Source organism: Chelonia mydas, chromosome 3 (assembly GCF_015237465.2).
Source record: "Chelonia mydas isolate rCheMyd1 chromosome 3, rCheMyd1.pri.v2, whole genome shotgun sequence".
NCBI classification, from domain to species: domain Eukaryota; kingdom Metazoa; phylum Chordata; order Testudines; family Cheloniidae; genus Chelonia; species Chelonia mydas.
In genome coordinates this window covers 131,232,693-131,256,862 of record NC_057851.1, presented here as the reverse complement: position 1 = coordinate 131,256,862, position 24,170 = coordinate 131,232,693, and the positions used below count along the sequence as shown (strand labels likewise).

At 42.1% G+C, this 24,170-nt stretch overlaps 1 protein-coding gene across 2 annotated transcripts in view; it reads right to left on the bottom strand.

The window, feature by feature from the left end:
- The window catches only part of RYR2 (ryanodine receptor 2), a 699,456-nt gene extending 675,732 nt beyond the window's left edge, over positions 1–23,724 (bottom strand). For both annotated transcript variants that reach the window (XM_043544343.1, XM_043544344.1), the window contains exon 1: positions 23,341–23,724. In XM_043544343.1, the coding sequence (XP_043400278.1) occupies positions 23,341–23,388 (48 nt within the window). In that variant the 5' untranslated portion in view covers positions 23,389–23,724. The remainder of the gene's footprint in view (positions 1–23,340) is intronic.
- Positions 23,725–24,170: the final 446 nt, after the last annotated feature.

Genomic DNA, 24,170 nt, shown 5'->3' with positions numbered 1-24,170 from the left:
CTGGTAGGACACAGTGAGGTCCACCTACCTCTGAATTAAAATTGAGTGTTCCTTGGGACTACCAAAGTGTGCAGTGGATACTCGCTATCTCTTTTCCATAGACAAGGTGGAGATGGGGAGGGAAATTAAGGAAACAGGACTAGAAAAAATTACCTGACACATATTAACTAGCCAATAGCCAATTTAAAGCATGATGGAGACTTCTCTTTGTGGGGGAGGATTTCAATAATCTTCTCCCAGTCTACGGGATGTAATTTTTTTTTACTGTTATGAATACAAATGCATGAGCAAGAGACCTTGCTGAATGCCACTGGGGTGTTTTTCTTACTGAATCTAACCAATTTACAAAGGGAAGAGAGAAAACCAAACTGCTTCCAAACTTCCAAAAAGTCCAAGGATATGTACACATTTGAGTTTATCCATAAAATTAACTCACACTTTTCAAATGCCTCTTCAGATTTATATTATAAAATCTGTATGTTTTAGGTTTCTTATGACTAGTGCAGAGAAGAATCAGATTTCCACCCAAATAATTATATTGTTTGAAGTCTCCAGTTCAATCATGTATAGCTGATGGCTCTGTTAAGCATTTCAATTTGCATATCGCATTCCACAACTCCACAGTATTCTTACACCTGATCCTGCATATCCTTACTTGTGTGAGTAATCTTTATTCATGCAATTATTTCAAATATTTAAGAGTGCTGCCTACCACTACATTCCAGACACAAAACAAACAAAAATGTTAAAAATCTTACAAAATGAATCAACAAGAAATTAAAGACTCTTTATTACCCACATTAATCCATGAGGATTACGCATAATCAAGACAATCAACAAGTATCCCCATAAAACCACATACCCCCTGCTAACCATCTCCCTTCTGAAGAGCTAGGGGAAACTGATCAGCTTTGCAGCATACTCTGGAGACTCAAGCTCTATCAGACCAACACGTGGAGGGCAGGAAAAGGTAATTCCAAACTTAATATCAACCTCTTATAAAAAGCCCCGTCACTGAAAATGCCCAGGCACCAGTCCATTAAGGGCTTGATCCTGTGCCATTAAAGTCCATCGGAGTTTTTCCAGAGCCTTGAATGAGCGCAGGATCAGACCCTAAACCAGGGAACTCTAAGGGCAGGCCTTAGAACACTTAAAACACTGCAGCGACACAACTGCTCTGCTGCAGATGTTCCCCTGTACTGCTTCAGGGAAGATGTTACCTACGCCTAGGGAGGGCTTCTCCCATCAACACAAGTGAGTATTGCCTCTCTGAGAGGCTGTAGCTCTACTGACGGGAGAATTCTCCCATTGACTCAGCGCTGTCTACGAAGGGGAACAGTTCTATGCCACTCAGGGGTGTGGTTTTTTCACACATAGTTATACTGACCTAATTTCCTAGCATAAACCAAACCTAAGATGAGCACCTCATTTTATCTCAATGACTGTACCAACTCACAGGCAGAGGCATTCTGTCAGGTAACAGGAACTAAACCATTTAGTGTTCAGTGGAATGAAGCCAACACCCTGAAAAGCACCTAGAAATGAACTAGAAGCTATCACAGATCTCCCAGTACAAATATAATGTCCTTCCTGAATGGGGCACCATTCACCATTAGAATGGTGAATTGGACATGTAGGTGTAGCCTCAAGGACACCACGCTGCAGTAGTCTACTGATTTAAATGGGGCTACTTCTGTGAGTAAAGGTTTTCAGCATCACTCCCATACTAAAGAAAAAATTACAGGAGTTATATTAGAGGTATGTACAAGTGAAAAGGCATTAGCTCTAAATGTCTTAACTGTTTTCTTTTTGTCAGACTCCTAATATTAATTACTAATAGGTTGGCAGGGTTTTTGTTGTTGTTTTTAATTTAAAAAAAATACTCTTTATTCAATATATACTATAAAGAACAATTCTGTGTTGACAACTTGATTTACAGCCTTTTCTCTTTTCAATCTTTAGCTGTTTCTACTTATTTACCAAATAATCTGTAATGGTTCTGTATATAATACATAATGACTTTTTGAAAATGCGTAAGATTCACTGGCTCAGATTTGAAAAGTGATTAGGGAGTTAGTAAAGCTGAGATTCCTGACACAATGGATCATCTAACATGCAAAGACCAACTCAGAGCCATTTAGTTAGCAAACCATTAATTCAGCAGATTGCTTTTCAGAGCTATTACACTGTACTGGGTGAATGCCTACAGTATTTAGGGAATTTTCAGTTTCTGCCAATGTGGCCACCAGTCATATGCAGTAAATTCAAGTGATAAATGTAACATCAACTTTTTTCCCCATTTTATATCAATATATTGCTCACAAGCATTTCCCCGGATTAACCATGCTAGCTAAAGACAAGCATAGTGTGGGGAAGGTGTTATGCAGACTTCCACACACCAGTGTATAAATGCACCTCAACTCTGATCCATGTTATCCTTACTATTCCAATTCTGGGCTTCTCATGAGCACATACATACATGCACACGTCTGTGATGGTGTTGTACTCTGGATCCTGTGTTTAAGCAGGCACACTCTATGAATGCGACTATGGGCTACTTTTAATTTCCTGGCAATAACACTTCTCTTGATGTAACTGGCAGGTTCTTTGTTCTCCATCAGGCTTTTTATTAATAGTGCTAGATCTCTCTCATTGTACTGTTATGCTAGATAATCATATGGTGTATAACTTCAGCTCTGCTTTGAAATATTGTGGTTATACAGCATGTCTGTTGGAGAGCTCGTCGATGGACCAGCGTGTGCCACGTCACTAGCAATATCTTTACTGTGGAAAATGTCAATTAGGGATAAAGGTTAAACTAGGATTTATTTAATATGTGACCTTAAAAGAATTTGAATCCCAGTTTCCGAGATTAAGGGCTATTGTACTACTTACGATGCTGATAGAAATATTTTGTGTGTCTCCAGAGTCATCCCTATTGCACATTAAAGCCTGGATCAGATATAGTGAATTACAGTATTTATCTGCTGCTCCAAAAGAGGGGAGAGTGTTCAGTCTTTTTTGATACATTCCACAAAATTAGTTGGTGAGTAAATGCATATACAACTGGTTTAGGTCCATGCACAAGTACTATCAGGTTCGCTTTACTATAGATACATATTTAGATATATATTCATACAATGAATATTAAGTCACATAATTTACAGCCATCTTTATTCTTCTTCCTATAAATAAAAACAAGCTGCAAAGAAAAAAACTGAAATGTCCTCAGGATTGTGGTCGGACCAAGAGGACACATTCATCTATCTAGGTATTTAAATGGCCCCTATCACCATAGTAACTAAGCGCCTTATCTCGGACTGCTTCAGAGTCAAATTCCTCGTGCCCATATCAAGAGGTCTGATTATCTTGTGTCCAGCCTGTTCTTTCCAGTTGCACTATTACTTATATTGATTTTTAACTAGGACATGAACATGCAGTACACAAATCCTTATTCTTAGTTTTATGCTAATGTTTATTAATACTGCCACAGTGTTCATAGTTATTGAGGATCATATCAATCCAGTGTTTACCATGTTGGTTACATAGTCCATTCACAGTCTGGCATTATTCTTTGTACACCTTTCTAATTTCTTCCATTCTTCTATATTAAACATGCGTATAAGGTCTTTGGCGAGCATTATCCCTTGGCAAGCCCCTTGTTAAACTCACACAGAAATTAATGCCAATCTTACGCAGTTTCGCATAGTCAGATCACCTGAGAGAAGGGTTTCACCCAAGCATGGATGCCCTCATTATACATAGAGCCCAGACTTTACAGTGAATCCTCTGGAGGGGCTTCCATTGAGTCAGAGAGAAGGGCTGAACCAGCTCTCCTCACTTTGTTCTCCTGCAGTAATTCTGACGGTCAAGATCTGACCAATTTTGCGTCCTTTTCTCACATTAGACGAGTGAAGGTTGGGGCCCATGCTTTTGTGCTGCATCTATTAACATGATGTCTTCTGAAAAGCTGAACTATAATGAACTATCATGAAAACAGAAGTGTCTGTAATCACCTGACCACTTACCGCTTTCCATGACCTCACAGTGTTTAGAATATGAACAAAAAGTTGTGTCATGATACTACAAAAAATATTCTACACATCAGAAACTCACTAATACACATTTCTTGAGTGGTCACCATTATAATGTCAGCTGTTATCACACTGTGTATCGAACACATAGCAGTATCTCCATACTTATAATAGGAAATAATTACAATATTTTAAATGTTACAATGTAGTAACCACTGGCTTTAGCAAACACTAATTCAGATCACAAAACTGGAAGTCTCTTCCCACTTTTCATTAAATATTGGATAGTAGATGTTGTTCTGAGATCTTATATTACTAAGGCTTTGTTAGCCTTATAAAAATCTACTACAGTATATTAAATAAAAAGAAAATCTATAATTGCCAAAATAAAAGGACATGGTACATTTTGCAGTGCATTATCCTAGTTACTCTTTGCTTATTTCAAGTTTGGTTGCCAAAAATTATGAACCTAAATGCATATTTAGGCACTAAAAAGTGCCCTGATTTTGAGAAGGGTTGAGCAACCAGCACTGCCATTCAAGTCTCCAATTCACAATAGATGCCTCAGTCTTAGTGTGAATTAACAACATTATATTATATAGTTATTGCAATAATGTGAAAGCACCATATCATTAAGCTCTCTCACTTTAGCAGCATATTTGAAAAATCTATTTACTTTACCCAAGAAGAAATTTTAACACCATTATATAATAGTGAAAATGACAACACCTCACCCACCTTTTCTCTCTAACATAAGGAAAAGCAAGAGATATCAAAATAAATGAATTATTATATAATTATCAACTTACTGGCATTCAAGATTACCAATGGTTTTATAAAACAAATATATAAAATTACACTACTACCAAAGCTGTTTTTTGGGTAGTCATCATTTTTTTCTGTTAAGACACACAGACAGTGACTTCCCATAAAAATGTTCCACTTGTGTTCTTGATATCATCACTGTGGTATTCCCTACAGCTAGAGAATACTGCAATAGCTCTATTTTGTTATGATGGCGATTTTAAGGGCAATTAATCTAAATTACTGTAAATATTTCAGTTTGGGCAGCTAACCCCCTCTTGCCTATTCTTTGATCCATTTCTATGATGTATACATCTCATCAGGCAACAGGCATTCCATTTTGAAAGCAGTCAAATATAGCTGTCACGTGAAATATACTGCTGAAACACCCCGATGTGGCTTAAATGTTTAAGTTTACATGAACTTACTATAGGTCTCATAAGTAAGGGCAGAATAGAGACCAGAGATAGCAACAATGTTAAGACAAACACAAAAGCTACATGAGTCTATTCTCACACAACTAATGAGAGAATTTACTGAGCACAGTTAGTTTGGGAAGTGAAAGTAATCCTTTTCCCTTTGTCTACAATGAAGGAAGAGTTAGCACAGGCTTTTTCAAACTGTTTGAATGATGGAGAAACTAACTTCACATACTAAAATCAATTTTCAGCCCTACTTCTTCACCAAACCCAGACCAATTCCCTTGAAGATTTATGATTTTATTCATGACATCTGATCACAGGGCTTTTCTTAAGTTTTGGCAAAATCAAAAAAGGAACTTGCAAGATGTCAAGACTGAAAATCTTCAGTGGCTTTTACTTTTTCCAACCCTTTTACTAACTTTTTTTTTTAGTTTGATATTTTTCAGGAATGATCTTAGCTATGAACTCCATATTTTTCATATTCTCTTTCTCACTCAGAAATGATGTCTGAATATTCTTTCAAGATTTCATGAGAGACTTACAAGGATATAAATGCCTTCTAACAGGTACACGTAGATATCCACATGACTTAAGGAGAAAAGCTAGACCTATATGAAATCTGTATGTTTGTAATATAGACGTGTTCTTTGAAAAGATATATACTAATCAGGGCTTCTGGACTACTTAGCTTCCCCCCTCAGTACTCCAGGAAACAGTCAAATAGCTCAGTGAGGCCATTACTATGCTACAGAGTTATGTCGACTTAAGTTAGGTCGACGTACAGCCACCGCTGTAATTAAACCGCTGTTGCATGTCCACACTATGCTCCTTGTGTCAGTGGAGTGCGTCCACAGTAGCAGCAGCTCTTGCATCAACACAGAGAACGGTGTACCATGGGTAGCTATCCCACTACGCAACTCGCCACCATCTGCCACAGGGAGTTTTGGGAAGGGTTTGCAAAGCCTCCTGGGGGCAGTTTCAGCATCCCATGATGCAGTTTTCTTCATCCCCTCATTCTATGGGCTTCCTATTTTGCACCACTTTTCAACAACTCTCTATAACCTGCGCGCTCACCAACTCTGTCAGAAAGCCTGGATCCTTCACTGCTTTCCAGTACTGCGGTGAGCATTATGAACACAACACACCTGATCCTGTAGTATTTTATGAGCTACGAGTCTGATGATGATGCCTTGGTGTCTCCCTTGCTCTGTGCCATGGAAAGAAACAATTCAAGATTGCTGTTAGCATTCACGGAGCAGCTGCACATGATGGACCATCAGTTCTCGGCTTGAGAAACAAGCACTGAGTGGTGGGATCACATCGTTATGTAGGTATGGACTGCAGAATTTTCAGATGTGCAAAGCCACCTTCCTGGAACTGTATGCAAAGCTCACCCCTGCCCACCTGTGTAAGAGAGCTGCACTGGGAGCGGAGAAGTGAGTGGCGATCGCAGTGTGAAAGCTCGCAACACCAGACTGCTCCAAATTAGTTGCAAATCAGTTTGGAGTTGGGAAATCAGCTCGGGGGGTTGCTGTGATGCATGTGTACAGGGACATTAATCGCCTCCTGCTACAAAGAACTGTGACTCTGGGCAATGTACATGAATTAGTGGATGGCTCTGCAGCAATGGGATTCCCTAACTGTGGTGTGGCGACAGATGGCACGCATATCCCTATTTTGGCCTCAGACCACCTTGTGGTAGTAATACTATCTCTATTGATAGTAATTCCATGCTCTAATAAGAATATAACAGTAGGGATCTATTATCAATGACCAGGACAGTGATAGTGATGATGAAATGCTAAGGGAGATTAGAGAGGCTATCAAAATAAAAAACTCAATAGTAGTGGGGGATTTCAATTATCTCCATATTGACTAGGTACATGTCACCCCAGGATGAAATGCAGAGACAAAATTTCTCGATACTTCAAATGACTGCTTCTTGGAGCAGCTAGTACAGGAACCCACAAGGGGAGAGGCAACTCTCGATCTAGTCCTGCGTGGAGTGCAGGATCTGGTCCAATAGGTAATTATAACAGGACCGCTTGGAAACAGTGACCATGATTTAATAACATTTAACATTCCTGTGGGTGGAACACCTCAACAGCCCAACACTGTGGCATTTAATTTCAGAAAGGGGAACTATGCAAAAATGAGGAGGTTAGTTAAACAGAAATTAAAAGTACAGTGACTAGAGTGAAATCCCTGTACTTGGGCACTTTTCAAAGACACCATAATAGAGGCTCAACTTAAATGTATTCCCCAAATTAAAAAACACAGTAAAAGAACTAAAAATGAGCCACCGTAGCTTAACAACTGTGTAAAAGAAGCAGTGAGAGATAAAAAGGCATCTTTTAAAAAGTGGAAGTCAAATCCTAGTGAGGTAAACAGAAAGGAGCATAAACACTGCCAAATTAAATGTAAAAATGTAATATGAAAAGCCAAAAAGGAGTTTGAAGAACAGCTAGACAAAAACTCAAAAGGTAATAACAAAATGTTTTTTAAGTACGTCAGAAGCAGGAAGCCTGCTAAACAACCAATGGGGCCCCTGGACGATCGAGAAAAAATTTTGAAGGAGAAAGTAGTTAAGGACATTGAGGTCAATGGTAAATGGGACAAAATACAACATGGTTTTACAAAAGGTAGATCGTGCCAAACCAACCTGATCTCCTTCTTTGAGAAAGTAACAGATTTTTTAGACAAAGGATACGTAGTGGATCTAATTTACCTAGATTTCAGTAAGGCGTTTGATACGGTGCCACATGGGGAATTATCAGTTAAACTGGAAAAGATGGGGATCAATATGAAAACTGAAAGGTGGATGAGGAATTGGTTAAAGGGGAGACTACAGCGGGTCACACTGAAAGGTGAACTGTCACGCTGGAGGGAGGTTACCAGTGGAGTTCCTCAGGGATCGGTTTTGGGACCAGTCTTATTTAATCTTTTTATAATGACCTCGGCACAAAAAGTGGGAATGTGCTAATAAAGTCTGCAGATGATACAAAGCTGGGAGGTATTGCCAATTTAGAGAAGAACCAGGATATCATACAGGAGGATCTGGATGACCTTTTAAACTGGAGTAATAGTAATAGGATGAAATTTAATAGTGAGAAGTGTAAGGTTATGCATTTAGGGATTAATAACAAGAATTTTAGTTATAAGCTGGGGACGCATCAATTACAAGTAACGGAGGAGAAGAAGGACCTTGGATTATTGGTTGACCACAGGATGACTATGAGCCGCCAGTGTGATATGGCCGTGAAAAGAGCTAATGCGGTCTTGGGATGCATCAGGCGATGTATTTCCAGTAGAGATAAGGAGGTGTTAGTACCGTTATACAAGGCACTGGTGAGACCTCATCTGGAATACTGTGTGCAGTTCTGGTCTCCCATGTTTAAGAAGGATGAATTCAAACTGGAACAGGTACAGAGAAAGGCTACTAGGATGATTCGAGGAATGGAAAACCTGTCTTATGAAAGGAGACTCAAGGAGCTTGACTTCTTTAGCCTAACCAAAAGAAGGTTGAGGGGAGATATGATTGCTCTCTATAAATATATCAGAGGGATAAATACCGGAGAGGGAGAGGAATTATTTAACCTCAGTACCAATGTGGACACAAGAACAAATGGATATAAACTAGCCATCGGGAAGTTTAGACTTGAAATTAGACAAAGGTTTCTAACCATCAGAGGAGTGAAGTTCTGGAATAGCCTTCCAAGGGAAGCAGTGGAGGCAAAAGACCTATCTGGCTTCAAGATTAAACTCGATAAGTTTATGGAGGAGAAGGTATGATGGGATAACATGATTTTGGCAATTAATTGATCTTTAACTATTCATGGTAAATAGGCCAAATGGCCTGTGATGGGATGTTAGATGGGGTGGGATCTGAGTTACTACAGAGAATTCCTTCCTGGTATCTGGCTGGTGACTTGCCCACATGCTCAGGGTTCAGCTGATCGCTATATTTGGGATCGGGAAGGAATTTTCTGCCAGGGCAGATTGGAAGAGGCCCTGGAGGTTTTTCGCCTTCCTCTGTAGCATGGGGCACGGGTCACTTGCACCTTGAAGTCTTTAAACCATGATCTGAGGATTTCAATAGCTCAGACATAGATGAGAGGTTTAGTGCAGGAGTGGGTGGGTGAGATTCTGTGGCCTGCATTGTGCAGGAGGTCAGACTAGATGATCATAATGGTCCCTTCTGACCTTAATATCTATGAGTCTATGAGATACAAAAGGAGCACTTAAAGATGATAAAGTCATTGCAGAGAAACTAAATGAATTCTTTGCTTCAGTCTTCATGGCTGAGGATGTTAGGGAGATTCCCAAACCTGAGCTGTCTTTTATAGGTGACAAATCTGAGGAATTGTCATGGATTGAAGTGTCACTAGAGGAGGTTTTGGAATTAATTGAGAAACTTAACAGTAACAAGTCACCGGGACCAGATGGCATCCACCCACGAGTTCTGAAAGAACTCAAATGTGAAATTGCGGAACTATTAACTATGGTTTGTAACCTGTCCTTTAAATCAGCTACTGTACCCAATGACTGGAAGATAACTAATATAACGCCAATATTTAAGAAGGGCTCTAGAGGTGATCTTGGTAATTACAGACCAGTAAGTCTAACGTCAGTACCGGGCAAATTAGTGGAAACAATAGTAAAGAATAAAATTGTCAGACACATAGAAGAACATAAATTGTTGTGCAAAAGTCAACATGGTTTCTGTATAGGGAGATCATGTCTTACTAATCTATTAGCGTTCTTTGAGGGGGTCAACAAACATGTGGACAAGGGGGATCCAGTGGACATAGTGTACTTAGATTTCCAGAAAGCCTTTGACAAGGTCCCTCACCAAAGGCTCTTACGTAAATTAAGTTTCCCTGGGATAAGAGGGAAGATCCTTTCATGGATTGAGAACTGGTTAAGAGACAGGGAACAAAGGGTAGGAATAAATGGTAAATTTTCAGAATGGAGAGGGGTAACTAGTGGTGTTTCCCAAGGGTCAGTCCTAGGACCAATCCTATTCAACTTATTCATAAATGATCTGGAGAAAGGGGTAAACAGTGAGGTGGCAAAGTTTGCAGATGATACTAAACTGCTCAAGATAGTTAAGACCAAAGCAGACTGTGAAGAACTTCAAAAAGATCTCACAAAACTAAGTGATTGGGCAACAAAATGGCAAATGAAAATTAATGTGGATAAATGTAAAGTAATGCACATGGGAAAAAAATAACCCCAACTATACATACAATATGATGAGGGGCTAATTTAGCTACAACTAATCAGGAGAAAGATCTTGGAGTCATCGTGGATAGTTCTCTGAAGACATCCATGCAGTGTGCAGCGGCAGTCAAAAAAGCGAATGGGATGTTAGGAATCATTAAAAAAGGGATAGAGAATAAGATGGAGAATATCTTATTGCCCTTATATAAATCCATGGTACGCCCACATCTTGAATACTGCGTACAGATGTGGTCCCCTCATCACAAAAAAGATGTACTGGCATTAGAAAAGGTTCAGAAAAGGGCAACTAAAATGATTAGGGGTTTGGAACGGGTCCCATATGAGGAGAGATTAAAGAGGCTAGGACTTTTCAGCTTGGAAAAGAGGAGACTAAGGGGGATACGATAGAAGTATATAAAATCATGAGTGGGGTGGAGAAAGTGAACAAGGAAAAGTTATTTACTTGTTCCCATAATATAAGAACTCGGGGCCACCAAATGAAATTAATGGGTAGCAGGTTTAAAACAAATAAAAGGAAGTTCTTCTTCACTCAGCGCACAGTCAACCTGTGGAACTCCTTGCCTGAGGAGGTTGAGAAGGCTAGGACTATAACAGGGTTTAAAAGAGAACTAGATAAATTCATGGAGGTTATGTCCACTAATGACTATTAGCCAGGATGGGTAAGGAATGGTGTCCCTTGCTTCTGTTTGTCAGAGGGTGGAGATGGATGGCAGGAGAGAGATCACTAGATCATTACCTGTTAGGTTCACTCCCTCTGGGGCACCTGGCATTGGCCACTGTTGGTAGACAGGATACTGGGCTGGATGGACCTTTGGTCTGACCCAGTATGGCCATTCTTATGTTCTTCTGTGATGGAGTACATCAACAGAAAGGGCTACTTTTCTACGGTATTGCAAGCACTGGTGGATCACCAGGGTCATTTCACCAATATCAACATGGACTGGTAAGGGAAGGTGCATGACGCACACATCTTTAGGAACACAGGCCTGTACAGAAAGCTGCAAGCAGGGGGCTTTCTTTCCAGACCAGAGGATTACCATTGGGGATGTGGAAATGCCAACAGTGATCCTGAGAGACCCAGCCTATCCCTTGCTCCCATGGCTCATGACTGGCTCAGCAGGAGCGCTTTAACAACAGGCTCAGTAGCTGCAGAATGACTGCTGAATGTGCCTTTGGTGACTTAAGGGTCACCGGTGCTGTCTCCTCAGCAGGCAAGACCCCAGTGATGGCAATATCCCCCTGGGCATAGCTGCCTGCTGTGCACTTCATAGTATCTGTGAAGCAAAGTGGGAGAAGTTTCCCCAGGGGTGACACGTGAAAATTGAATGGTTGTCTGCTGATTTTGAGCAGCTAGATACCAGGGCTATTAGAGGAGCTCAAAGGGGAGCTATTCAGATCAGAGAGTCTTTGAAGGAGCATTTTAATGATGAGCCACAGTAATATGTGTTGCTGTAATATGTTGAGTCTGACACTAGTTTTTTCCACCGTGGTATGAACCTTGTAATGATTGCTGTGTGTGCACTACTGTAACAATGCAAATGCACCTATTGCTACTGTCTGTGAATGTTAGCAGCAGTTACCATGTGTTGGAGAATAATAAAGATTCAGTCACTTTCCATAAATTGATTTTTATTCCACACCCATCCAAACATACCAATGTCATGCTGAGGTAAATGTCATACACACAAGGAGAAGTATCTTTAAAGGGGAAGGGACACTGAATTCTCAAGCACATATGCCAATGAGGCTCTCACAGCGGGGTGTCTGTCCTGCTGTCATTGTGCATAATCTCCCATGGGGTGGAGTGCCTGGGGTACTGCTGCAGCCACAGAGGATATGTGGAATGGGGGAAGGTTGTCTGGAGGTCCTAAAATGCAGTTCTCTATGGGCTGCAAGAGGAGGTGAGCACAGATGTGTTCAGCCTGAAATTCAATCAGCGACTGCAACATGTCTGTTTGCTCCCTGAGCAACATTATCATCTGGCCCTGGCCCTGCTTCCTTTCCTCAGTATCCCTCCACATTTTCTCACTGATTGCAGCACCTCCTGGAACATGTCTTCCTTAGACCTCTTCTTTCTTCTCCTGATCTAGCCGAGCCGCTCCGCCAGTGTGCATGAAGAGACCTTCAAGGCCACATCTGCAGCTGCTAAAGAAACAATGGACAGAGGTCCTATTATCAGTGCACTTCCAACACTGGATCCAAACAAATTACAAGAACAACTTTCTCACTTTCTCTTGAAAGTCATAGAGTACAGTGGTAGCCTCAGCCGTGGTAAGTATGGCCCATGGGGGGAAGGGGGAGGAAGGGATGAACTGGGACAGATCAGAGGTGGGGGTAGCACTAGATTATCAGTACAAGCACATAGGGCTATTGTATTAAATACTGGCACTGGGGATAAATTGGGACATGGGGCGGGGGGATTGCACTGGATTATTGTACTGAATACTAGCACCGTTTTCCTGGGACAGTGGTAACTGTAGCTAGTATCTCACTAGTGAGGGTAATCAAGACTGCAAGGGAGCACTTCTGCATGAGTGTGGCTGCAGACTGGGTCCAAATGCTGCTAGCCTGTGTGCTGCAATAGTGTCTGCTGAAGTAATTGCCAAGTGGCACGGGCAAGTGTCCTACCGTGGAGGAAGAAACAAGACAGGCTTCCCAAGAGACCTTCAGCAGAGGACTAAAGATTACCTCCAAGAAAGTTCCCTAGAGATCTCTATGGAGGATTCACGTGACATCCCAGTGTGCATAAACAAACTTTTCTGCAGGGCCCCCTCTACCTAGCTGTACAGGGGAATGAGAAACAAATAGCAACTGTACCCATATTGGTTATTTCACTATCTCTTCAAGCCTGATTAAAAAAGCAGTATGTGAACAGATGCATCCCTGCAGTATTGAAGCAAACTGAGTACTTACTCAGCACAGCTGGACTGCTGGGAGTGGCTAGACTGCTCTGGAGTCAAAAGGAGGTCCTGGCTCCCCACACCACCAGATCTCCCTGTTGTCTGCCCCCCCTCCTCTTCGGCCTCCACTTCCTCATCCAGCATGTCATCCTCAGGGTTCACTCCAGTGGCTAGGGACTCCAATCCCCCCCTCACCCCCTGAAGTATCCATGGGGCTCTTGGCAGTGGAGATGGAGTCACTGCCGATGATGCTGTGCAGCTCCTTTTAGAAGCAGCATGTCTGTGGCTCCACACTAGAGCGCGACTATTTGCCTCTCTTGCTTTCCAGTATACCTGCCTCAGCTCCTTGATTTTTTACATGGGACTGCCACGTGTCCCTGTAATAGCCCTTCTTCTCCATGCCCCGAGCGATCTGGCCAGAGATATCGTTTCTGCGGCTGCAGTGGAGCTGTAATTGCACAGCCTCCTCTCCCCACAGACCCAGGAGATCCACCGCCTCTGGTGCACTCCAGGCAGGAGTGAGTTTTCTGCATGGAGCTGGCATGCTCAGCTGCACAGTAGTTTTGTTAGTCCTCCACTCCGAGCAAACAGGAAGAGCAATTTCAAAACTTCCTGGGGCTTTAAAAGGAAAAGAACACATATCTGTGTACCTGGCTACAAGGCAGAAGAGTTCAAAACAGTGACCAGAGCGGTCATGGTGGGCATTGTGCAATACCTTCTGGAGGCCACGTAGGTCAATGCAAGCGACACAGTGTCTACACTGAGACTGTGTTGCTCTAACTACATCATCCAAAGCACTATGCCTCTTGTCCAGGGGATTTTATTAGCTTGGTGCAGCAGGTGAATTAGAGCAGCGGAAGGAGCATTGTAGCATGTACGCCTCCATAGTTAGGTTGACATAAGCTACCTTACATTGACTAACTTTGTAGTGTAGAAAAGCCCTTACCTTGGTGAGTACTTTTAAAAGATCAGCTATGAGCTAATTTCCTTGTACAGCTCCATCCCCCGACCCCCACCCTAAAAATTTAAGAAAATGAGTAGTGTCAGTGCCTCTCTTTTCTTTCCACCCCATTCTGTTCCTCAAAAGGTAGACACCAAGGCCATGTCTACACTACCACTTATGTCGGCAAAACTTATGTCACTCAGGGGTGTGAAAAAACACATCCCCTGACCACCATAAGTTTTGCCAGCATAAGTGGCAGTGTGCACAGCGCTATGTTGGCAGGAGAGCTTCCCCTGCCGACATAGCTACCAGTGCTCATTGGGGGTGGTTTAATTATATTGATGGGAGAGTCCTCTCACATCAGCACCCAGCAGCTACATGAGAGATCTTACAGCGGCACAGATGCATCAGTACTGGAGGTACAAGGAAACCAATTCATGGCTTAACCACTCCAATACTTGTGATTTTTTATTTCCATTCCACTCATTCTGAAAAGTGGCCCTGACCTTTTTCCTCATGCTTAAAAACATTGTCCTCTGCACAGAAACCAAGTCTGGAAAATATCACCCCAAAAAGTTATTTATTACCTCCGGACAAGATTTAAGGGTCTGATCTTTCTTACGTTGTAGTCAACAGCAAAATTCCCATTGACTTTGATGGTACAGGATCAACCTCTTAACTTTTTCAAAACACAAATAAAATTGCTCTGTTTTTACTTCCACTTTACCTGTGAAAGGGAAATCCATCTCAGAAAACATACACAGCTTAATTTTCCCAGAACTGCTGCACTAAGGGATTCATCAGATAAGCCATAAAAGAAATCTCATCAATCCATATTGGCAGATTTGGGGTCTTTCCATGGTATGTTTATTGGATTTGCCAGAATTGAGATTATATTTATAGAATAATAAGTACTGTGAGTACATTTCTAGGCATTCTGCCTGCAAACAAGAGTCTTAGGTTGAAATCCTAGCTCTACTGAAGTCAATAAGAGTTTTGCCATTGACTTCAATTGAACCAAAATTTTACTCTTAATACATATAATAGAACGTTACTAACTCATGCTGACTGTAAGACCCACTGCAACTTAATATATTTTACAAATTAGTAAGCAAAACAAACATTAAAAGCAGTGACACTATATCACAAGGTGTATTTTGTTCATAGTGTAGGTTAGTGTTAATGATTTATGTCAATACCTCATAATAGACTAATAAATATACCATGGTGTATTTTTGTGGAAGTTAATGGATCTTCATAATATGAGACCTCATTACAGCATCTGCTATTAAATATTTGCTGAGTGAAATGGAGACAGATGGCTGGTTTTGTGTACAAATCAGCAAAGTAAGATTTAGAGAGGCACAATTGCACACTGCAGGAAGAACACTACCGACTTGTTTCATCACCAGCCAGTCAAACTGAAACAAAGTCACACCAAGACAAATCTGAACTCCTCTCACACATTTCATTAGGATGAATTAATTTTAAAGCTTAGCGAAAACTGCTCAATCATTAACAATAGTGAAACAATGGACAAAAAATCCAATTTGAATCACTCCATTTTTATTAGAAATTATAACAAGGTCCAGTTTTGAGTGATTGCAAAGATGCCATCCCCCTCTCCCCCAAACACTCTCATACACCCCTCACAAAACCAAATCCAAACCCCAAATGACTTAGTCAATTCAGGAAATTCAAGCAATATTTTAGAAGTAATTTGAAAGAAACACCATAAACTTACATTTCCTGCCTGACATTGTTTAACCTACTATTGTAACAAGTAACACCTGTAACTGAAAAATTATAGAAAAAAATCTGTATTTTTTAGTTTATTTTACTTGTACATTTGACATCACTTTGTGTAGAGTCATTTTCAATGTTTCCCCATCTAGTCAGTTTCCCCTCTTTGGTCCTGATTCAGAAAAGCACTTAAGCATATGCTTAAATCTATCCTTATGCAAAAAAGCACCTTAAGTACTTTTCTGAATCAGGACCTTTGTGTGTACCTTTCATACAGCAACAGCGGTGAGAAAACCAACTTTTTAAAAAAATGATAGGTGACTGTGTAAAACCACAACACTTGGCAGGGGAACTCATAAGCAGATGTAACACTGAAACTGCATTAAACTCATATTTTGAAACCGACTAATTTACAAGCTAGTAGAGTTCTTTTAAATCCTATAGCTTTTAACTCCTGTGAGAAGCCCCACCCAAGCCCTTGATCCAACAATGAACTCCATACATGGCAGATTTTAAAATATATTTATATATTAAAAGGAATAGAAATCCTCATGCCTCAGGACATAACTGATGAGGATTGGAAAGCAACTTTCTTGAACCTCTCTTTGAAGCAGCTGATAAAGGCAACTCTGACAAATAGGGCAGTGAAGTAGATTGATCACTGGTATGGTCCAGTAAGAAAATTCCAATGTTCACATCAAGTGTTCAAATACTTGAACCAGTTTGTAAGAAATCAAGGTATTTTTTGCATATGGTTCACAAACAAAAGAGGGCTAAATTTGTTGGATAAGTTGTTCACTACTTATAGTCCATTCAGCTCAATTCCAAATCAGAATCTGAGTTCATATTCAGTGCTGACACTGCAGTGCAGTACTGGAAGGAGGAAGGTGGATACATTGCAATGCTAGCGATTCCATCCCTTTTATGAGATGCTGATCTGTGGTCCTTCATATCAGTCTCCGGTGAATATCCAGGAGTCACATATTGTGAGTCATAAATGGTACCTTTTAAAAATTGACAAGAGTGTTCTGCTCAATGTGCTCTCTCAATAAAACTGGTTCAAACACCCAAGGCTGTTTTTGAAAGGTTTGCTGAGTGTATATATGTGGCTGTGTTTTTATACATGGTCACTGCAACAACCAGAATCTAAGTCGTCATCATAAACCACTTGAAGATACCTGGTATATGAAAAGCACTATAGAAAAATAATGCAGTACTACTGCTTTCCACTCTAGGATACACTTAGAAGAAATTCAGCTCATGTTTATTTTCCTTTTTATTATCTGTAACAATTTACATGAAGGCAAGATCTTGAAGATCGCATCAGCTCCTGTTGTTTATCTTCCCTGTATTTCCACAGTAGTTACTGTGAAAGAAAGACCTCAATTCAGGACAGCACTTTAGTACATAACTTAAGTATGTGCTTCACTTTAAATCTCATTTAATTGCTGTCCTGGAAAGGAATGCTTTCCTGAATAGAGGCCAATGTGATCTTGAAATACTTGGTGTTGTAGCCCTCAAATGTTACTGGGCATGGCACTCTTTTAGACTCAAACTTAAATCCACACAAAACCTAGTGGTCTCCTACTGTCATGATGTTACAAATTGTTAAATTTTGACAGTGAAGTAATAAAGTACTTTATTCATGCTTAAAAAGTGAATCCTGCATAATTTCACGCTTCCTGTTGAAGTACTTTTTAAACTGTGTCTCTGATTTTGCATCCCTGTCACACTTTTTAAGGGCCTATTTCACATTTTGGCACTGGCAGATTGAGAGCTATATTGGAGAACTATAAATTCAGGTGGGAAATGAGAAGCAACAGATTAATTTTTTTTAAAAGGCAAACATACTACTTAATTTCTAATTACCCTTTCAACAAAATGAAGAAAGGCTAAGTAAAGAGTGGAACATTGAGTGGAACACACAGATTCCATTGACCAGCTATACCGAAAGAAGGACAGGAGACACTTGATATGGATTTAATCAGGCCGCAACTTCATTATTAGATGTTTGGTACTACCCGGCAGATAAACATGTACAATGTAGGTAACCCCCTATTTATTCCATAATTACACAGGGGGCTTCCACCATCTCCCCCTCATTTTTCCATCCCGGTCCCTCCAGAAAAATCCATTGCCGGGACCTTACCATCCACCCCCAACTCGTAGCTATAAGGTGGGCTATAAGAAAGGGGGGTTGGCTCCCTGCCGTTCCAACCATAGGAGCCCCAACCCCCCCACTGTTCCATTCCTTTAACCAGCACCTCCTTTTTAAGTCCTTTACCAGGCCATTTATCTGGTCACTGGATGCCTTCCCTATGGAGTACTTGCACTGGACATCCACCACAAGGAGACGCCAGCAATTACCTTGGCCGCCTCCCCCACAGCCCAGTCAGGTTCCCAAACATCTTCCAATAGCCTTTTGTATAGCAGCCCAAAACATGACCTGCCCCCCCACCCCAAGTTTGATAGGTGAACCCCCATCCTCCCAAATGAACTCGGTTGCCCCTTGCACTATGCAAGGATCATTGAGGACTCCTACAACTGGGTTGCAAATGCCATGTACTGCAGCACCCACCCCTTCCTGATGGGCCATATAAGTGACCAGCATTCCAGATCCTGAAATTGGAAGAACTTTTTACAACTTTCTTCATAGCTGAGCCATGTACCCAGAGCCAAGGATCTGCATGCCACCGCCAATCTGATATGCCAAGGTTCCATAGCACCAGCAGTATCTACTCAAGTTCGTCACTAGCTCCTACCTGGTACAAGCCCTCCGCAATCTGTTGAACTGAAAACAAGACAGGGCATCCGCTATGCCATTATCCACTCCGGTCATGTGCTTGGAAGGAAAAGAGATGTTAAGGCTTAAACATTGTGGCACAAATGCCCTCACTAAGTTCATAACCCTGCAATTCTCCAAAGAGATGATTCCGTTAGATCTTGAGAAAGGAGATTTGCTCGGGTTGTTATCTTTTTCTTTTAGGTATCGCCGTTATTACAAGCATATTGATCTTAGCTGCCTTGCAGCCTTTTGAGAGGGGTTGCAGCGGTGCTGGTTTTGTTTCCATGTGTTGTAATTGTGTCCTGTTACAAATATCTGAAAGAAGAATCTAGCTCAAACTTTAAAAAATGCTACAGAACTTGATATCCCACCAAAGTCATCCCTATTGCTTTTGGGGAGGCTCTTTGGGAACATTTAAATTACAACATAATTACCTCCTACTTTAGACATATGATTGCTCCCAAACTTCGTTTACATCACAGGTTAAATCAAATTCAGGAGGTGATGGTGTTGGAAAGCCTGAAAGCATCTTTATCCAATACAAAGGATACAGTTACCTAGCGCCCTCTTGAAAGTTTAAGATTAGCTTGGTTCCAGTGATAGTTTATAGCTCTGTTCCATAGGTCTTTCCTATGATGGTTTTAGAGAGTCCAGGTTAGGGTTGTCAACCCTCCAGGATTGTCCTGGAGTCTCCAGGAATTAAAGATTAATCTTTAATTAAAGCTTGTCATGTGATAAAACCTCCAGGAATACCTCCAACCAAAACTGGCAACTCTAGTCCAGGTTTGTACCAAGATCAGCCTTTTCACATATGTATTATGGAAGGAGTCTGATTGTTAATATGAAAAGATTTCCTGTTCTTCTTCCCTGGAAGTCTGAATTGCTTTTATTTCAGACAAATTATACATCCTGGTAAAGAATTTCATGTTATTTCTAAATGTTATGAGCTATAAACAGTTTATATTCCTGAATGTAAAGACTGACATGCGGATGTTTATTTTGTATTATGCATGCTCTTTTGTTTCTTAACATTAACAAGGATTAATACAGATGGGGGCTCTCCCCCCTCCCATCAAATCCATGCGGGGCACAAGCTCCCCCAGAGTCCCTCCCACCTGCATGCATGCATTTGATGAGGGGAGCCAGAAAAGAGGAGTTTGTTTCTGGCTGAAAATTCTATATCTAATATAAGATTATTACCAAATGGAATGTTAAACAAAGTTATGAGTCTGAACACTGTCCATGCTGAGGTGTGAAATTCATAGGGCTAAAAAACATTTCCCTGAGGACTAGCCTAATGATACAGAAGCAGCATTCTAGTCCATGTCTCAAGGATTCTAAAGCAATTTTAGCATTGCTCTTCCAGCGACTCAAGGCAATAAAAGGTTACATTCTCCTCTCTAAATGGGATGTTGCAAAAGGAATCAAGAATCCACACCAGCAGAAGTTTTGCAGGGAGCCATGCATGCAGCCATCTTGTCCAAAGAAGAGGTAGCAAACAAAGAAAAACAGGGAGATTAGACGAAGTAGGAGAGACTAGAGAGGAAAGGAACACAAAAATATAGATCAATATAGGGGACACACACAAACTCAATTTACTAGTTGAATGAAAAAAATATTTTTTTAAAAAAATCAATGGGAAAAATGTACTTGTAAAGAATAAAACCCCAATTTTCTCTCTTTAAATATAAAATGTCTAACATATGATGCTGACATTCCAATGCAAAACTTCATTTATGCTGCAGAACCTTTCCAATTTCATCTAAAAAGTGACTTTTAAAAATGCAGCAGTGATTGTATACAGCAGTGTGCAAAGAATGCTAACTGAAGTGTAGTGGGGTTTATAGATTATTATCCTCTATGGAATTACCTGAACACAGAAAAGCATTTTACGGAGGATCACAGTCTAGGTCCTTCATGGTATGTTTTAATCTACCAAACCATTAATACACCCCTCTATCCCTAATAACCAATTGATTAAAAATAAAGACACCCAAATTGCATTCATTATCAGGAAATATTCAGTTTGCAAACTAAATATTTTATCAATGCCATGTAGAAAGTATTACACATGAAATATCGAGCCCTGGGAGGTTAGTCAAAAATTTCAAACAATTAACTAAGACTACATTAGGGTGAAGCCTGTTTAATTTTAAAAAACAAATGAGTTTTCCATCTCTTTTCATACAAATGTTCCCAGCGCAGGTGTACAGGGGAGGGAAAGGGGTAGATTGAGGATTAAGGCAGGTCACCATATAGAAACAATTTTAGATTGGTAATTCAAAACTTCACAAAAAAAGGAAATGTCTAATGCCCTTTTTATCTGTATGTCTAAATTCCTCCATCAAAAAACTTCCCACTTCTCCAATTTGCCACCTTCTTCAAGGTCATTTTCTTACCAGGCCAACATTCTAAGAATTTTTAAAGGATAGTCCCAGGCTAGGATTGCCTCTTTATTGACAGCAGGACATCCGTTATCAGAAGTGTTCTTTTACGTAATGAGCTGCTCCTGTCAGGGTCTGTAGTTTTAACATTACCCTATATGTACATAGTGTGACATTAGCATGCACATTGCTTCAGTTTCCCCTTTAAGCATTTCAGATAACACCTCCATGAGCTAAACTTAACATTTAAACCTGCAGTAAACCTGTAAGTGCACAACTCTTCCAAAATATTTGTACCAATTTTAGCACTAGGAAACAACAACCAAACTCTCACAGATTGTGAAGCCATATCTTCTTTCAGAGAAAGCTGAAAAGCAAACTCAAATCTATTTGCCAGGACTGCAGTACATGACACATAATATTAACAAGAAAAAAAGTGGACAGTTTTGTGTTCCCTTTTTCAACATTGCATAACAATTGTACTCTCAACAAGACCGGATGTTTTGATGGATTCAAAAAATATTTAGAGTAGATTATTCTTTTAATGAATCCAGTTTGAAGCAGACAATGTAATAAGAGAATTATCCAAACCAGCCTCCACAATGTTGAAAAATGATACAAACATGCTCTGCCATATACCATCTACTTGAGTTGTTTCTCCTTTTTTTCCACGCACCTTTTTCTCATTACTTGTCACAAATCAAAAATGTTTTCAAAATGTGACAGTGCTAAATAAAAAGAAAAATGAAGTTTAAGCTACACCATACAGTTTCAATGTCTACACATATGCAAAGTCTACACAGCTCTCAAAACTACCTAAATATTTGTGTATAGCAATATTCAAAAACACCTATTTGTAAAACTTGCTAGGACTTCCTGTATAAATAGCACTTGGGAGATGGTGCATGAGGTGAATAAAGGCAGTGGTTGATGAGAAATACTCCAAAATGAGCATAATCAGCACTCATAATACAGAGGAAAACTGAGGGAAGAAATGCTTGGGCACTTTAAAATGTACTGCATTTAAAAAGCAAAGGAAGAAAAAAAAGATGTTTGTGAAAAGATGTAAGTACTAATCCACCTTCAGTGATGATAATGCCTGCAGTTGTTGGGGTTTTTTGTGAGCAGGGGGTGTTTTTGCTTTTCATTTTGTTTTTGCAATAGGCACTACAGTTGCAGTTTTGAGGCTGAGCACTGCTGCTTGGTTAGTATCTGCAGTGTTCAGAACAAGTCAGAGGGTGGAAGGGGAGCGCTGAAAGACACTTAGGGGGAAACGGTGTTGCTGCCGAGCCTGTGATGCTGCCTTGCCCGGTACCACCCATTCTCCAATTGTCCGCTAGCAAGAGCCTGCCCTGCCTCGGGGTCAATCCAGAACTAACCAAAGGCGAGCCAAAGCCACCGCGCACGTTACTTTTAATTGTCACCGCATTGCTAACGCACAGCTGAGAGCCATGGCTGCTCCCTCGCGCTGCATTCCCACGCAGGCACCCGGCCAGCCACCCAGCCCAGCCCCAACACTTCTCTCCTTCCAACCACCACGCAAGGCGGGCCGCGGCTCCCCGGAGCGAGCCCTCCGCTGCCCCCACACACATGCACCCCGACACCGCTCAGTGCACGGGGAGGCGTTCTGGTTTTCTGCCGCGGCGCGTGTGCGCGCCTGGGAGAGCCGGCGAGAGATGGGGCAGAAGGGGAATTCCCGGCAAGGCTCTCCCAGCCCCCCCCCTCAACTCCCCCCGGGGAGTGGGGCTTCCCCAGCACCGTGGACACAAGGCACAAGCTCCCCCTCAGCCCCCACATAGGCACGACGCTTGCAGGACACAAGCTCCCCCTAGTCCCTCCCAGCTCCGGGCATGCCAGGTTCTTCCCCACCCTTCCCACGCGCGCAAGGCACCAGCTCCCCTCAGCCCCCGCATAGGCACGGCTCAGGGAGCCCCCCTCAAACCACTGCAAGGCGCACGCTCCCCCTTGGCTGCCCCCCCACCACACCTATCCCCCTCCCCCGCGCGCCCCACAGCTCCCCGTGCCGGGCACGCTCTGCTGCCCCCCACGCCCCGGCCCCAAAAGGAGCGCGCGGTGCTTACAGTTCGCAGGAACTGTATCTCGTCCTCGCCCTCGCCCCCTTCGGCCATGGCTCCCCCTCTCGCCCGGCGGCCGGCGGCGGTGCCCGGGCTGGCGGGGCTGCAGCGGGGGGAGAAGCTCACGCGCGGCCCCGCGCCGGACTGGGGGAAGTGGGAGCGCCCCGGAGCCAGCAGCCCCAGCCCCGCTGTGCCGGTCTCGCTCTCTCTCCGCAGCGGGTTGACGGCGCTGCCCGATCTCCTCAGTGCCAGTGCCTGGAAGAGGAGGGATGTGATTCACTGGTGGGGGGGGAGGGCGGAGCTGCTCGGCTCCCCCGCTGCTGCAGGTGATCCGCAGCCGGCTCCCTCTGCAACGCAAACCTGCGGCCCAGCGCCCCTTACTGGCTACTCGACAGATAGCCTGTGGCTGCACACCGGGCCCACAGACAGTGTCACGCTGCTGGTGTACCACACTGGACATTGCGGGGGGGCGTGCTGCAGACGGTGGGCAGCGTTTTCAAATGGCCACTAGCTGTGGGCGCCCCACTTCGGAACTCCCCGACCTCCCCCGCAGGGACCCGATTTGCAAAGGTGCTGAAAACCCACAGCTCCATTTAGGAGCCTCTGAAACATTAGGCCCTGCCTGTCTCAAGTAGCGCACCCAAAACTGAAGCACCCAGAAATAGTGGCTACTTTAGCAACTGGGACCCGTGGATGCATATTTACACAAGGTTTACATATTTTTCTGTACATATAACATATACACAAAAAATGGAGGGTCTTTTGTGTGTGTACGCTGTAGGGGTTGTGGGACTAGTGACCACTATAGTTGAGTTTCCATTCTAACCTCCTGTTTT